At 39.5% G+C, this 13,224-nt stretch overlaps 1 protein-coding gene across 4 annotated transcripts in view; it reads right to left on the bottom strand.

Moving 5' to 3' along the window:
* The window catches only part of PIGN (phosphatidylinositol glycan anchor biosynthesis class N), a 116,918-nt gene that overhangs the window by 70,625 nt on the left and 33,069 nt on the right, over positions 1 to 13,224 (bottom strand). For all 4 annotated transcript variants that reach the window (XR_011683558.1, XM_071453503.1, XM_071453515.1 and 1 more), the window contains 5 exons: positions 12,266 to 12,396; positions 8,117 to 8,233; positions 4,102 to 4,142; positions 2,511 to 2,570; positions 1,350 to 1,442 (listed from right to left, as the gene is read on the bottom strand). Coding sequence is in view for 3 of the 4 variants with exons in the window: in XM_071453503.1 (XP_071309604.1) it covers positions 1,350 to 1,442; positions 2,511 to 2,570; positions 4,102 to 4,142; positions 8,117 to 8,233; positions 12,266 to 12,396 (442 nt within the window). In the remaining variant the exon portion in view is untranslated. The remainder of the gene's footprint in view (positions 1 to 1,349; positions 1,443 to 2,510; positions 2,571 to 4,101; positions 4,143 to 8,116; positions 8,234 to 12,265; positions 12,397 to 13,224) is intronic.

Below are 13,224 nucleotides of genomic sequence, written 5' to 3'. Positions count from 1 at the left end.
TAACGTGCAGTCAGGAACTTCCTAAGCACACCACTTGTAAAACCTGACAGCTGGAAGTAGGAACCCACATATTTCATCCTATCCATCCGAGGCAACATCATCTCCAGGGAGCACAAACTGTGGTCAGGTCAGCCTATCACAGGAAAAGTAAAAATCCACTTGGCATGTCTAAGCCAATCTACTTCTGCTCCAGCAGAGAAAAAACGAAATTCAAAGGAAATGCAGACAGGATCATTCCAATAAAATGCTAAAAAAAAGCCAACAAGAATAACCCAGCACTAGAGAACAACAGAACAAAAGCAAGCTCAAAAGAAAGGAGAAGCAGAACTACTTCGTTTTTTTAAATAATCTCCAAGATGCCAATTTAACTGAAAAATATCTGAGTCATCCTTAATGCTTAAAGCAGTGGTCTTCCAACTGCAGAGGTCATATCTGCATGCTTCAAACTTCACATCCAACCCCACCAGTTACTCTCCCTGTTAACACACTAGCTCTCCACCTTATTTTTGAAAGTGATTCTGCTGCTGACACTGCCACCCTGGTATCCACACCTTTGTGAAGCTGGCATTCACAAAGGGACAGAAGATGCTGAAGGTGCTGATCTCATGCAGGTCATCTCATGCTAGTTCATTGTTTCACTACCGTGACAGGAATTTCCAGAGAGGATAACAGTTCTTTTGTGTCTCAGCTTCTATCTGTGGAGGATGATTTTCCTTCAGAGTATTTCTGTGCCTTGCCAAAACTGGGATTTTGGACAGTTTCTCACTCCACTGCTTAGTGAAACAGAACCTTTTTTATTTGGACCACTCATGTGTTCTCATAATGTAATATCCAATATTAAATGAATCAAGACAGAGGAACCAGAGATGAACATTTGCAAAGCAAAACAACAGATATAACAGCATTAGCTAAAAGTTAATTAGGCCACTAATTTAATTTCTTTAATGCACAGGAGCCTTTTACCTTTCTGATCTGTTTGTGTAGTGACCCTGATTTAAGGCCTTGTCTCCCAGCCCCAAATGCCAAGGCATTATTTCCCTTCTCTGGTACCAGCAGTCTACCTATATACTGCAAGTAGATTTACATTAACACCAATAAACATCACCATTTTTGTTAAGATGCAAGAAAAAAGTTATTCATTCTCCTTAGAAAAAGCCAACCAAACTTCTTTATTAAAGTATTTCAAGCTTCCCCAGATAAGTCTGACAGCTATTCAATCAAATGAATGTGCATTCAATTTTAATCCTTTCGACTTGGCACACTATGGATAGGGTAAGTCATACAGTTACTTTGACATAGCAACAACTATTATTCAAATAAGTTGGGCTTTTTTACCATATGTTTAGTACCTTAAATTGCTCAAGAACCTGAACAGCATTGGTAAACATGCTCTCTGCTTTGAAAAGAGCACTAGTGTTCAGATACTCCAGAGGCAGAGTTCCCTGAGGAAGAAAAATACACGTAATAAGTAAAAAAAAATTAAATTAAATAACAGGAATTTCTCTTAACTGAATTGCTGGCCAAATAAGCAGTAAGAACACTTCAAATTACTGCTGAAATAACTCATGTTATTTGAAAATACTCTTCTCACACAGATTTGCAACATTGTAGGGATTGTTTGTAATATCTCAGCTTCTACAGGAATGCAAAAAGCATAAATAACAGAAGTTGTTACCAAACTATATACTATAAAATAATATAAACTCAACCTCTAATCAAAAGCTATTTTTGATACCCCTAACAGTCTTCTACCCAAAGCCCCACCTGGGCCTGACTCAATCCAGTACTTGTGGTAGGAAAGGGAGCAGTTCCCATGCCACCCTGTGTTGGGCAGCTTTCCTCACATAACCAGCAATGAGTGCAGGACAAGGGGACAATTCCTTGGACAGAGTCCCCAGAAGAAATATTCCAAAAAATATGCTGTAAATAGGTGTTTTATATGTGAAACCAGCAGTGTGACAGCACACTAATGAAATGCTAATTGTCAATTCAATATTTATGAGGCAACTTTTGAACTATGTAATAATACATGAAAGAAATTAAAAGAAGTCATCTCGCTCTTCACTAAATTAGAGGCACAAGATAACATCTGAAGAAAGTACACCAGTTTAATCAAGAAATAATTGAATATTAAATTGCAGGAACTGGCTTGTTTACAGGCTTAGCTTTCATGATCAAAATCATGTGTTATTCAAACCATATTGCATTTTTACCATCCCTAAAAACAAAGCAACAAAAAACTCTTAGATAGCTCAAGAGTATAAAGTTGCAGCTTAGAAAAGGACCAGCTGCCTCTCCAATTAAAAGCCCTATACAATACATTAAAAAAATTTAAGTTTGTACTCTAAAGATACACACATAAAATTAAAACTACAAGCAGTCTTCACACCCTATAGCACTTTGACAAATCTGTAATCCTTCTCCTCACACACCTCAAGTCTTGCCCCTAGCACCTCTTCCTTTATAGTGAACAGATTTTTATAACATAGAAAAACATCTGTACTTCTTACCACAGAGTTCAGGGGGAAAGGCACACCGATAAGGGAAGCCATCAGTGGTGCTATATCAGCCTGTACAAACAGAAGCATTCCATTTTAACATAGCTTCAGCCTCTAGAGATAATAAATTCAGCTTAATTTTAACATATCTGCGTATGCAAAAGATAACTATGTAATATCACCAAGTTATACACGCACGTCTCCTTTACAGTTTTTTGGGCTTTTAGTTTCTAGTAGTCATGGCATGATTAGATTCAAAATGTGAAGCTCTGCTGCTGAGCAAGCTTGAAAAAATACATTTCATTTAAAAGGCAAATTATAACTACCCCAGTATTTATTTGCAGGAATTCAACATCTCCTTTACTGCACTCAGAGAGGCATACCACTTTTTATGGCTATTTATATGACCAAAAGAACTAATTCCATATTTACAGTTTTAAGCAGTATTCTGGATATACTGCTTTTCACAACATTCTTTATCCCATGCTTCCACAGCGCAGATTGCTCATCTTCTCCCCTACAGAGGGAGTTTCTGCAGTTTTTTAATGTCCAGTCAGGCCTCCAAGAGGCCCTTCAATCTTCACTAAAGTATCTCATGAAATAAGTTATCATTTCCTTCTATTTGTGATAATAAACACTGCCTCTTACCAGGTTTATATTTTCCTTTAATATAAAACTAGACACCAAAATTCTTTGTTTCTCAGGCATAAATCTGAAAAAACTACACTGAAATCACAGGCACTACTCCAGCCTCAGATCTACTGAGCAGACTCCAAACCATTATTTGTTGAGAACAATACTTGGAATACACTTGGAGTGTAATGATAATTAGAAGTCTTGTTTGCTATTTTTACCCATCGTCCCACGTGTACTACAGGACAAAAGCTCTGTCTGTCCTTGGGAACTCCATTATCCAGGGCAAAGTAATATTCAAGACTCTTCTTTACAGTCTCAAAACAACATTGCCATAACTCCTACCAACCTTGAGAGGAAAACTAATCTTTTTTTGTAGTTTTGTACCAGGGATTTGCTGAAGGCAGTTGATCCAAAACATTCCCAATTTGAACCTTCTAGCATGAGATTATTTCCCTTGTTTGAGTAGGTTTGGAGTCTGTTATTCATATATTGATTTTTGAAGGATGATGAAGCACCACAGTTTAAAAAAGCTTGACTGATTAAGGATCAATGGAAAAGTTGTTCACATTCTTTTCTTCCTCGACTAATTGTCTAAATTGCAAAATATTTGGGCCACAATCACAGATGAAAAAAAACTCCACAGTTTACCACTATAGCAAGAAATGGTTTTGATTTCATGACAGCAGCTTGGGGGACCTGGTATATTGTATTGCACTTTTCCTACAGCCATGTGGGATCGCTTAAATAAATGGTGCAATAATGCATCTTCAGGAGAAGTTGTTTGTGCAGCTGTCAATTGCTTGTCAACAAGCAATTTAAACTTACCCTCATTATGTTATTGTGGTTCCTGTTTCTAGGGAAATGTTACATTGGTGTGATCATTCACTCAAGTAATTACTTTAAATCAAGCAAAACTCATAATTTAAGGGGAAAACTTATGAACGATTAAATTAGGTGTGTTTGATACCTGATTGACATCAAGCCTCTTCAAGTTCTCCAGTTTCCATTCTGCAAGAAACAACAGAGCACCTGAACAGCTAATCTACACAGATTTCAAAGGACAGTTCAAGTTCAGTTGACATTTACTATCTTGTTGCCATTTTCTGTAAAGTGTTGGTACTAAAGAAAATTATGATTTTACATTAGGATGCTAGCTCAAGAAGGGTTACAGATGGAACTCAACAGGCAGAAACAACAAAATGCATTCATTTAAATTCACATTTTCTTTTATCCAGCAGGATAAATTGCTGCCTGCAATTGTGACCTAGATCAGTAGAAAAAAGGCTAAGGCTTTTATTTTTTTCAGCACAGGGATGTATTACCTCCTGTGCCAACTAAAAGAATCAAACTCGGATTTAGGAGATTTATAGCATCTCTTCAATAGCTGGTAAAAAAGGCTAACCCAAGGTCCTAAATGCACTGGTATAGCACGGTACAAACATTAGATCCTAAAGCTTTGGCACATCATACAAAAACCTGGTTGAAAATTATATTTTCCTGCTCTACGCTGGCCTCTAAGGAAATAAAGAGAAAATTGCCTATTTTCTTTGGGGGTGGACAGTTATTTAAAAACAGAGTTTAGCAAGGTTTGGTTTTGGTTTTTTCTTTCATACATCTGCAGTATTGCATACAGCAAACTTACTTCCAGCAATTAGTTCATACCACTGCTACCTTGGGGGGGTCTGAGTAAAGGTCCACTGTTACTTGGTTCCACAAGCACCCTGAAGAGCAGACTTGTACTTTAACAGTAGTGAGACAGCTAAGGGGAGTTCCCATGGCAACACAGGGGAAGTATTAGCAGCATTAATCATCAATTCTGTTAAACTCATACCAAAAGGTACAAGTCTGCTTCCTTTTGCTTCCCAGAAAAGGAAATGGATTTGTATTTCTAGAAACAGACTCTTACCAATATTTCTATTGTATAAATGAATTGTCCGTTTTCCCTTTAAATTCAGTTTTCCAAAGAAAAACATTGGAAAACTGTCTGTGCACACACAAAATGTGTCTAAGGTAGGAAGAAACTGTCTCTGCTAGAGAAAACTTCCTCTTTTTGTTAGAAGTTTTTTCATCTCTGCATGCTCTACTCAGATATTCCAAAATGCAGAATTGAAGACATCTGCTTGGGACCAAGAGCCACAGGACACTGAGCCAAGGAGCTCCTAAGGACTGTGACACACCTACAGACTGGCCAGTCCAGGCTGTACTCCCAGGAGTGAGGCATCTTGGCTGTGCATGCTGCCCACATTGGTTTATTATTCCAGCTCACTGTCTAGGTTTCCTGTACAGTGCTCAGCAGTTTTCCACCCACTTCATAGAGGGGTTTTTTGCCTTTATCCTTCCCTGCTTTTACTGCAGCATGCTGAGCTGTCAGATGCAAACAGTCCAGGGAAACAGCAGGGAAGTGCCAGTTCAAAAAGAGGCTGAGGATGAGGGTACATGAAGCAAAGAAGATCTCACATAAAACCTCACAGAAGCCAAACTCGTGGAGGGTACAGTGAGCTCCCTCAGCTGTGCCAAAGCAGGCTGAGCCCCCTACAAAGCAGGCTTGTATCAAGCACCCCATATCCTGATGCTGCAGGAGGTTGTGCCTTCACTCACAAGCTCCTCTGGGCTTGTGCCCCAGGGCCAGCCATCAGCCCCTGAGGAGCTAGAGAGCAGTTCTGTATTCTCTTTCCTGCCGAAGAAGGGTCAAACCAGTGGCCAAATGGGTAATAGCACATGTCGCCCACAGGATGCAAGGCTGCCATAACAAATCTTTCCAAGAGGATTGCATGAGCAGGCCTGAGGGAAGGCAGAGCACAGGTGACGAAACTGATGAGAAGGCTGCCAACCCAGAGCAGATTCTGTGCCCTTCTGGCCATCCAAGGAACACATTCATGTCTCTGTGACAAACTGGACAGGCTAAGTCCTGGCTGTAGGCACTGCCTTTGGGGGGTATGAACCCTCCATGGCAACAATGAGAAGAAAGACAATTCACTGAGCTGCCTTCAGCCTGCTTGCACTGAACAGATCATAAGAAGTTTGTCAGCATTAGAAATGTTCTGTCAATATTTCCATAAACACTTGGAGAAATTGAAAAGGATTGTCAATAGATGGAAAGAACTTGAACATTGGAGCATGCAAGTAGAAATGTAAGCCTGACACCTGCATACATCAGTGACACAGCAGTCTTGAAAACACTCTCCTCCCCTGCATGCAGCCACAGCTGCAGCTGTACGGGGCAGGAAAGACAGATTCAAAGAACATTTCAAGAGAACTCTTTTAAACAGCTTTTCTTTTATATGTTACCTTTGTGAAAATATATGGGATTCTAACAATGGAGTAGCTGAGCTGTATTGACCTGTGCAAGTGCCAAGTTCCATTTCAACAATTTTGTCTTTACTTCTAAGCTACATAACCTACTAGGAGCTGATGTACTACCTGAGAGAACAGTCTCTTTTTAAGAAGATAGTTATTACTCAAACAGAAATTCAAACTCCCAAGATACTCAGAGCATCTCAAATCTCCAATAGAGATTATTCCTTGCCAATTAAGAATCTGTAACGTTAAGTGTCTAAACAAAGCAACAGTGTGCTTGACAGATGCAAAGCTAGCCCAAAATGAATGGAGGAGTTTCTGATGTTTGCTTTGGTGTGCTTGGTTTTTTGTGTGGTTATTTGCTTTGCTAGTTTTTTTAACCATCAGAAGGAAAATATGAAGCAAGCACAGCAGGGTGCAGACAAATGTCATCCTCTAAGTAAATACACATTACCTAACAGATGAGGGCCATATAGCTTCCCCTACTGTGCACCTGGGAGTCAGCTCAATGCTCATCTTTTTTGAAATCTCTCACATCATTTTCATCATGATTTCAAGTCAAATGCTGAGGTTTGCAGTAAGGCTGCTGAGAATCAAGGAAACTGACAGATGTAGAATTCAGCTATTACAGATCAACCCTTAGATATCAAATGTCCTTAAAAGTCTAGCAGATCAGCCATCACTGACACCAAAATCAGTTGTTTTAGTCTGTTTTTTTTCTACAACTCATTTTCAATTTTATCACAGATGTCATCATTTTATAGCAGCAGTTAGGCACAAGGAGTGAAAAGGTAGCACTATTTCTGAAATGACCTAACCTGTTACCAAATACCTTCTTGAGAGCAGGGCGGAGTTAACACCTCAGAGCTGAAGTAATTTTTGCCTGTTTTCTCTAATGTACCTTGACAAACAATCCAATAAAATAGGAAGTCATTACCTCATTGATCACGAGCAACAACCCAAGACTGAAGGCGTCTTAAAAAACAGAGTAGGCCACAAGAATGGGGCAGGCACATGAAAGAGGAACAGCTTGAATAATTTAATCATGTGTTCAAGAGTCTCTAACTACACTGATATTTCAGTAAGACAGCATTTATTGCATTATGTATGCGAAATAATAAAAATTCATTCCTTTAAAAATGTTTACTCTTAAATAAATTAGAAAAGGCAAAAATAACAGTGTGAAGAATCACAGTTTTTCATTAAGAAAAGCTGTTTACATTTGCACAACAGCTGCAAGGATACGCAAATGAGACAAGACAGCCCCTAGAATGTCCACAGGGTTGTGCTGTGAAGTTAGAAAGGAGTCCTTGAACTTGTCAACTTATGTTTCTAATAATGTAATCATTATGTATTATGCACTAATATATTCAACATCTGGGAGTTAAAAATTAAGTCTCCTTCATTCTCTAAGGAATGAAGTTTTAGGAGCATAAATAGCCTCCTGTCAACAAAGAGAGAAAGTCTTCAATTCTATGGTTAGAAAAGAAAACTGACTGATGTTATCTACCCAATTTTGCAGTAGCTTCCTTAGGCATACCCTGTCACCTTTTCCTTACACATCACACAAAGGAAATCACACTTTCTGAAATGGAATAGAAGTTGGTGAAGCTCAACAGGCATAATGGTTAAAAACATCTCAGTTTCCATCAGAATCTTTCACTTAAGTCTTATATTTTACCTACCTTTCAAAAAATTGTCTTCAAAGAACTGGGTTGTAACTTTCTGTGGATAATTTACCCCAGCACCCCAAACAATCAGTGGTGTTAAAGTTTCTGAGGGATGACCAGCTCCATGGGATCCTAAGATACACCAAACAAGAAAAATAGAAACTTTAAGACATGTGCTGTAAGAACAAACAAAATCTACATGCAATAAAAATACACGCACATGTACAAAGCTCTTGATACACACATAGTAAAAGTCTGTTACAGACAACCTATTCCAGCTTCATAGCTTATTTTATGCCACTAATAATAAGGGCTAAATTCAAATTTCAAGTTGGGAAATCAGTATCAGTTAAGTCAAGACTAAATAGACAGAACTTTTTATATTAAAACCTCAAATTTTTAACATACAGGAAATAAAGCCATAATATTTTTTAAAGCCTCAACATATGGAGTAGTTACCAGCTCAAAACACATACATGTGCTTATCCTGAGCATCTTAGTGAAACCAAGAAAGTCTGATTTCAGTAATATTAGGCACATGTGAAAAAAAATCATATAGAACTGACCTCTGAATAAGAATTAGACTTCCACTTCAAAACCAAGAAGCAATATGCACTGCAACTGTCATCTTTGCAACAGTGATAGAAGTTCATTTTTAAGGTTTTAAAGTCTAGTAGCACATTCCTTAAAAATTGATAAAACATTACTTTCTTCCCTGGGGAAACAGATTTCCTCCAGCTTAACATATCAGCCACCAAAAGCAGGAAGGTTGAAAACTGTGACATCTCAGCAGCAGTTGTACTAAAGCAGGAGCCACACAAACTTGTAAGAAACGCTGGCCATTGAACCCAGTGGGTGCAGTGAGATAACCCAGGCTCAAAGGGAAGGACTTTGTTATACAAACCCTATGTGGGTCCCTGTATGGTCTACAAGATTACACATTTGCCTTATATTCACACAGACACATGCTCTTCCCTGTCTATAAATTTTAATAAATACAAAGGACAGACAAAGCATATTGTTGTGCAACATCAAGGCTATTCCCAACAGCATACCTAATTCTGTCCCTAAAACAATCACTGTGGCACAGCTGAAGAGTCAACTTTGCTTACTTTAAACAGCCTAAAGCTTAAGAACACACTGGTCTGGGAATTAGATTTCTGACATTTCTTGGTGGGCATTCTCTGGGTTCAAAAACAGCAACAACTGCTGTTCTTTGAAGAACTTTGGTAAAAAGAGCTTATGGAGAGAGCACTTCCTGTATCTTCCACAGACCAGGGACTATTTCTTATATCTGTTATATTCTTATTACTGCAGGAGGAAAATATAGCCAAGCCACCAGCTCCATCAGCATTTCACTGAGATTCTACCTCTATGAATACTTTAAGACAGATAGAGTTGAGAGAGGCAGCTGTACCCACTCCCTCCATGTTATAAAGAACTGTTTCAGTTCTGATCTGAATAACAAGAGGGGAAGGAAAATAATTCTGTTCAGCTGGGTCAGTTCCAAGTTCCACCTCTAACACTCTCCAAATAGACCTTTTCAGGGAAAAGGGGGAATGTTGTCATCTTATTGCAGGGCTTCCATACTGTTGTCTCCTTATCACAAGAGTTCCATACCTTCTTAGTTTTTCTCATGGGCAGCTCCTCAGAGCACTGCTTCTTTCTTCTTCACAAAGGAGCCAACTGACTCCACTTCTCTTCCCAACTAGCCACCCCACTCTTTTATAGCACTCTTCTTCTCATTGGTTACAGCTGCGGCCTGTTAAAGTCAGGCCTGTTCCAAATCTTTGCTAATTGGCCCAGCTGCAACTCCTTAGGGGTAAGATTAATTACTACACTACCTTGATTTTTCTTATATTCTATCCCCCTACAGGGGGAAAAGGGTGCTGTTGTTTAGTTGTCTGTTCCATAGACCAGCACACCACACAGGTACTTGTGCCAGGATGGTAGCAGGAACAAGAGGCCAAGGTGGGTATGGAATGCCCTTCGTTGGTGGTCAGCTGTTCCATCTGACATCAATTTAAAGCAAAATCATGGGGTCAGACTGACAAAGCCAGTGACACCATAGGCTTTTGCCAGCAACCACAATGTCTTTGATCATGTCTAAGTCAGATCATATTCTTTTCCCTAATAGGCCCCCCCATCCTCCCAATGTTTAATTTGTTTTAAAACTGGCGCACATCCCATTCTGCAAATAACCACTGAAAGGCTGCAACAGGGCCTGATAGTACCAACCAGCTCAAAGTAAAACTCCTGAATTATCCTTCAGACAGCTTGCAATGGGCCTGAACAGAACCTCTGGGTTTGCTCTAGGAATCACTTAAGTCAACTTCAAAGTTACGGCACATGATCAAGCTTTTCCTTCAAGACAGAAAGAGATGACAGAAAACTATGACAGACCAGTGGTTCTCAAAGCCTGAAGAAGTTACTCCTAACACCTTTTATTCCCCCTCCAAAGGATCCAGTGCACAATGAGAACACCCTTGCAGCTCACTCTGGCAGCAAGGAAGGCCAACAGCACCACAGGTGGTGTTAACAGGAGCATGGTACAGGGAAAGGACTGTTCTCCTCTATTCAGTAGCTGTGAGACAACCTCTAGACACTGGACCCAGCTTTGGGCTCCTTTGGTACTGGAAAGACACCCATCATCTGGAATGGTCTCAGGGAGGAGCACTTGCCCTGTGAGAAGCAGCTGAGGGACTGGGACTTGCTCAGCCTGGAGAAGAAATAGTTTTGGGGAGAACACAGCAGAGCAGCCTGCCTGCACCCCAATGTGAGGAGGCCTGAGAGAGGATGGAGTGTCACTGTGGTGCACAGTGGGAGCACGACAGAACAGCCATAATTTGACACAAAGGAAGTTCAGATTGCAGATAAAGAAAACCTTTCCCCCTCCATGAGGGCAGGCAAGCAGCAGAGCAGGCTGCCCAAAAGGATTGCATAGGCTCCATCCCTTTGAGGTTTTAAGGGCCCTGCTGATAAGCCCTAGCATCTGTGTCTGATTCGAAAGCTAATCCTGCCTTGAGCAGGTGGCTGGACCTCCTGAGATCTCTATGATCATATATATAAAAATATATATACACACATCCCTTCCTTATAAAAAAATATGAAATCATTTCTTGAAACATATAGGAAAAATACAGCAGAATTAAAATCTTACTGCAAGTGGCAGTAAGCTCAACAGTAAATATTACTCAAAATGGACTATTTTGCAAATGAACAGATGGTAATTAGGTTGATTGGATAAATATACAAATATTTTGTTATCTCTGATGACAGAAAAAATCTGCATCTCTTCAACTGAGCAACTTTAGGATTTCATACAGAGAGTAACATGCTGACTGTTGTTTTGCCACGACCATGCCTGGAGCAGCCCTGTTCCAAAAGTGTCATAGTTAGTGGCTACAAGCACACAGCATTGGAAAAGAGACTTAGCATTTTCACTGGCTGCACACAAGGACAGGAGTGTTCTTAAGGTTCTTGAAAGAAGAAAGAATTAGGGAAAAATGTCTAAATGAGCTTAGCACTGCAAACTTTTCTCATCTGCCCTCAAAGCATTTGGCCACTGTGGCCATACCCTTCACAAGCCTCCTCTGTGGGTATCAGCATAGTTGGCCCCTGCCTCATTCAGCTCTCTGTACTCTCAGCTCTTTCACCTGTCTCCAGCACCAGCCTCCTCTAGAAAGATCACACAGCAGTCCCCTCCTTTCTGCTGTGCTTAAAAGGCCAAAATAAGCAAAAGATTCGGCACCCTCACAAAACATCTCTACAGTTTTTCACCAACTCCTGGACAGATTTCCCACCTTTTCCAGGTGCTTTAGAGCACCAAAGTGAGAACTCTATCTCCCAGATGGGCTGAAACAAGACCAAATTTGCTGCTGGCAGCCAAAATTACACCGTCTTCTCCTGCCTAAGGTGATTTCTGCAGCAATCTTTCTATCCCTACTAGCAGTCACTGAGGAAATTAAGCTTTAACTTAGTGTCTTTTTTCTGTCCAGACATGGAATGCAGCTGTCACAGCAATTTGCATGGATTTTCATACACAAGCAACACTTAGGATACCAAATTAAAGGAGGGGCTCCAAAGCTTCTCATGGGACAGAGCTCTCTAATCACACACCAGATGCCCATAAACTCAACTGACTCAATATTTAAAAAGACTCACCCCAATCTGTCATTCCATGGTCAGAAGTCAAAATAAATGCAGTCTTTCCATCATTTCCATAGAAACTGTCAATCAGTGAAGCAATTTCTTTCACACCCTCATCAACTTGTTTAATATTCTCCTGGTACTCCCTTGAAAAAGAGGAAAAAAATGTTACATTCCAGGTGGCTCTCACAGTTGGTATTAAGCAACTTATCCATGGTCATAAAGCCCAGCCCTTTGAGTACAGACTGCTTTAATCTCAAATGAACATCAAGCTAACAAAAGGCTTCCTAGATGTAAAATCTCTCCTCTTCTGAGTCTTACTGAGATATTAAATCGTTGCAGCACAGTTTGAAGATTACTGAAACCACAGTTTCAAATGGATTTATACTTCAAATCTGACCTGTCCTTGATATAAGACTATAATTTTACTACTCACAGCTACCAAGCAAGTTAAGCAGAATGCCAAAACTAAGGAATTCTGGAAAACTCAAACACCTTAACTGTAAATAGCAAAAATTACTTTAAGCTGGTAACTAAATGGCAAAGAAAGATCTCACCAGGCAGTCAGTGTTTTGAGATGATTTATAGATCAGGACAGACCCTAGTTTTCTGGAATATAAGCTAAATAAAAAATTTGTATTTTGTAAAAAATTTTGTATTTTAGATAAAGTGATTGACCATGATTGACTTTCAGACAATTAATTTCCTATCTGTTGCTAAAGTCAGTTTTAAAACTCTGTCTGTAAAAAAAAAATCATAAAAATGTGCATTAAACACACAGCAAGTATGAACTTTATAATGATGCAGGAAATCAGAGAATTTTAAAAGTATGCAAGGATCAAGAGAAAGACATAAAATCCTGCAAAGCAGGATGTGAAGAAATTAAAAGAAAGTTCACACAGAATAACACACTTCAAGATGAATTGGCGATGAGAACTGTTAATCTAAACTCTGCTCTTTTTTTAAGTGTAATA

The sequence above is a fragment of the Agelaius tricolor genome, unplaced genomic scaffold, assembly GCF_023055355.1.
Source record: "Agelaius tricolor isolate 1412-34295 unplaced genomic scaffold, bAgeTri1.0.p SCAF_2, whole genome shotgun sequence".
NCBI classification, from domain to species: Eukaryota; Metazoa; Chordata; class Aves; order Passeriformes; family Icteridae; genus Agelaius; species Agelaius tricolor.
Note: the sequence above shows the minus strand (reverse complement) of the source record. Positions and strands in the feature narration are given on the sequence as shown.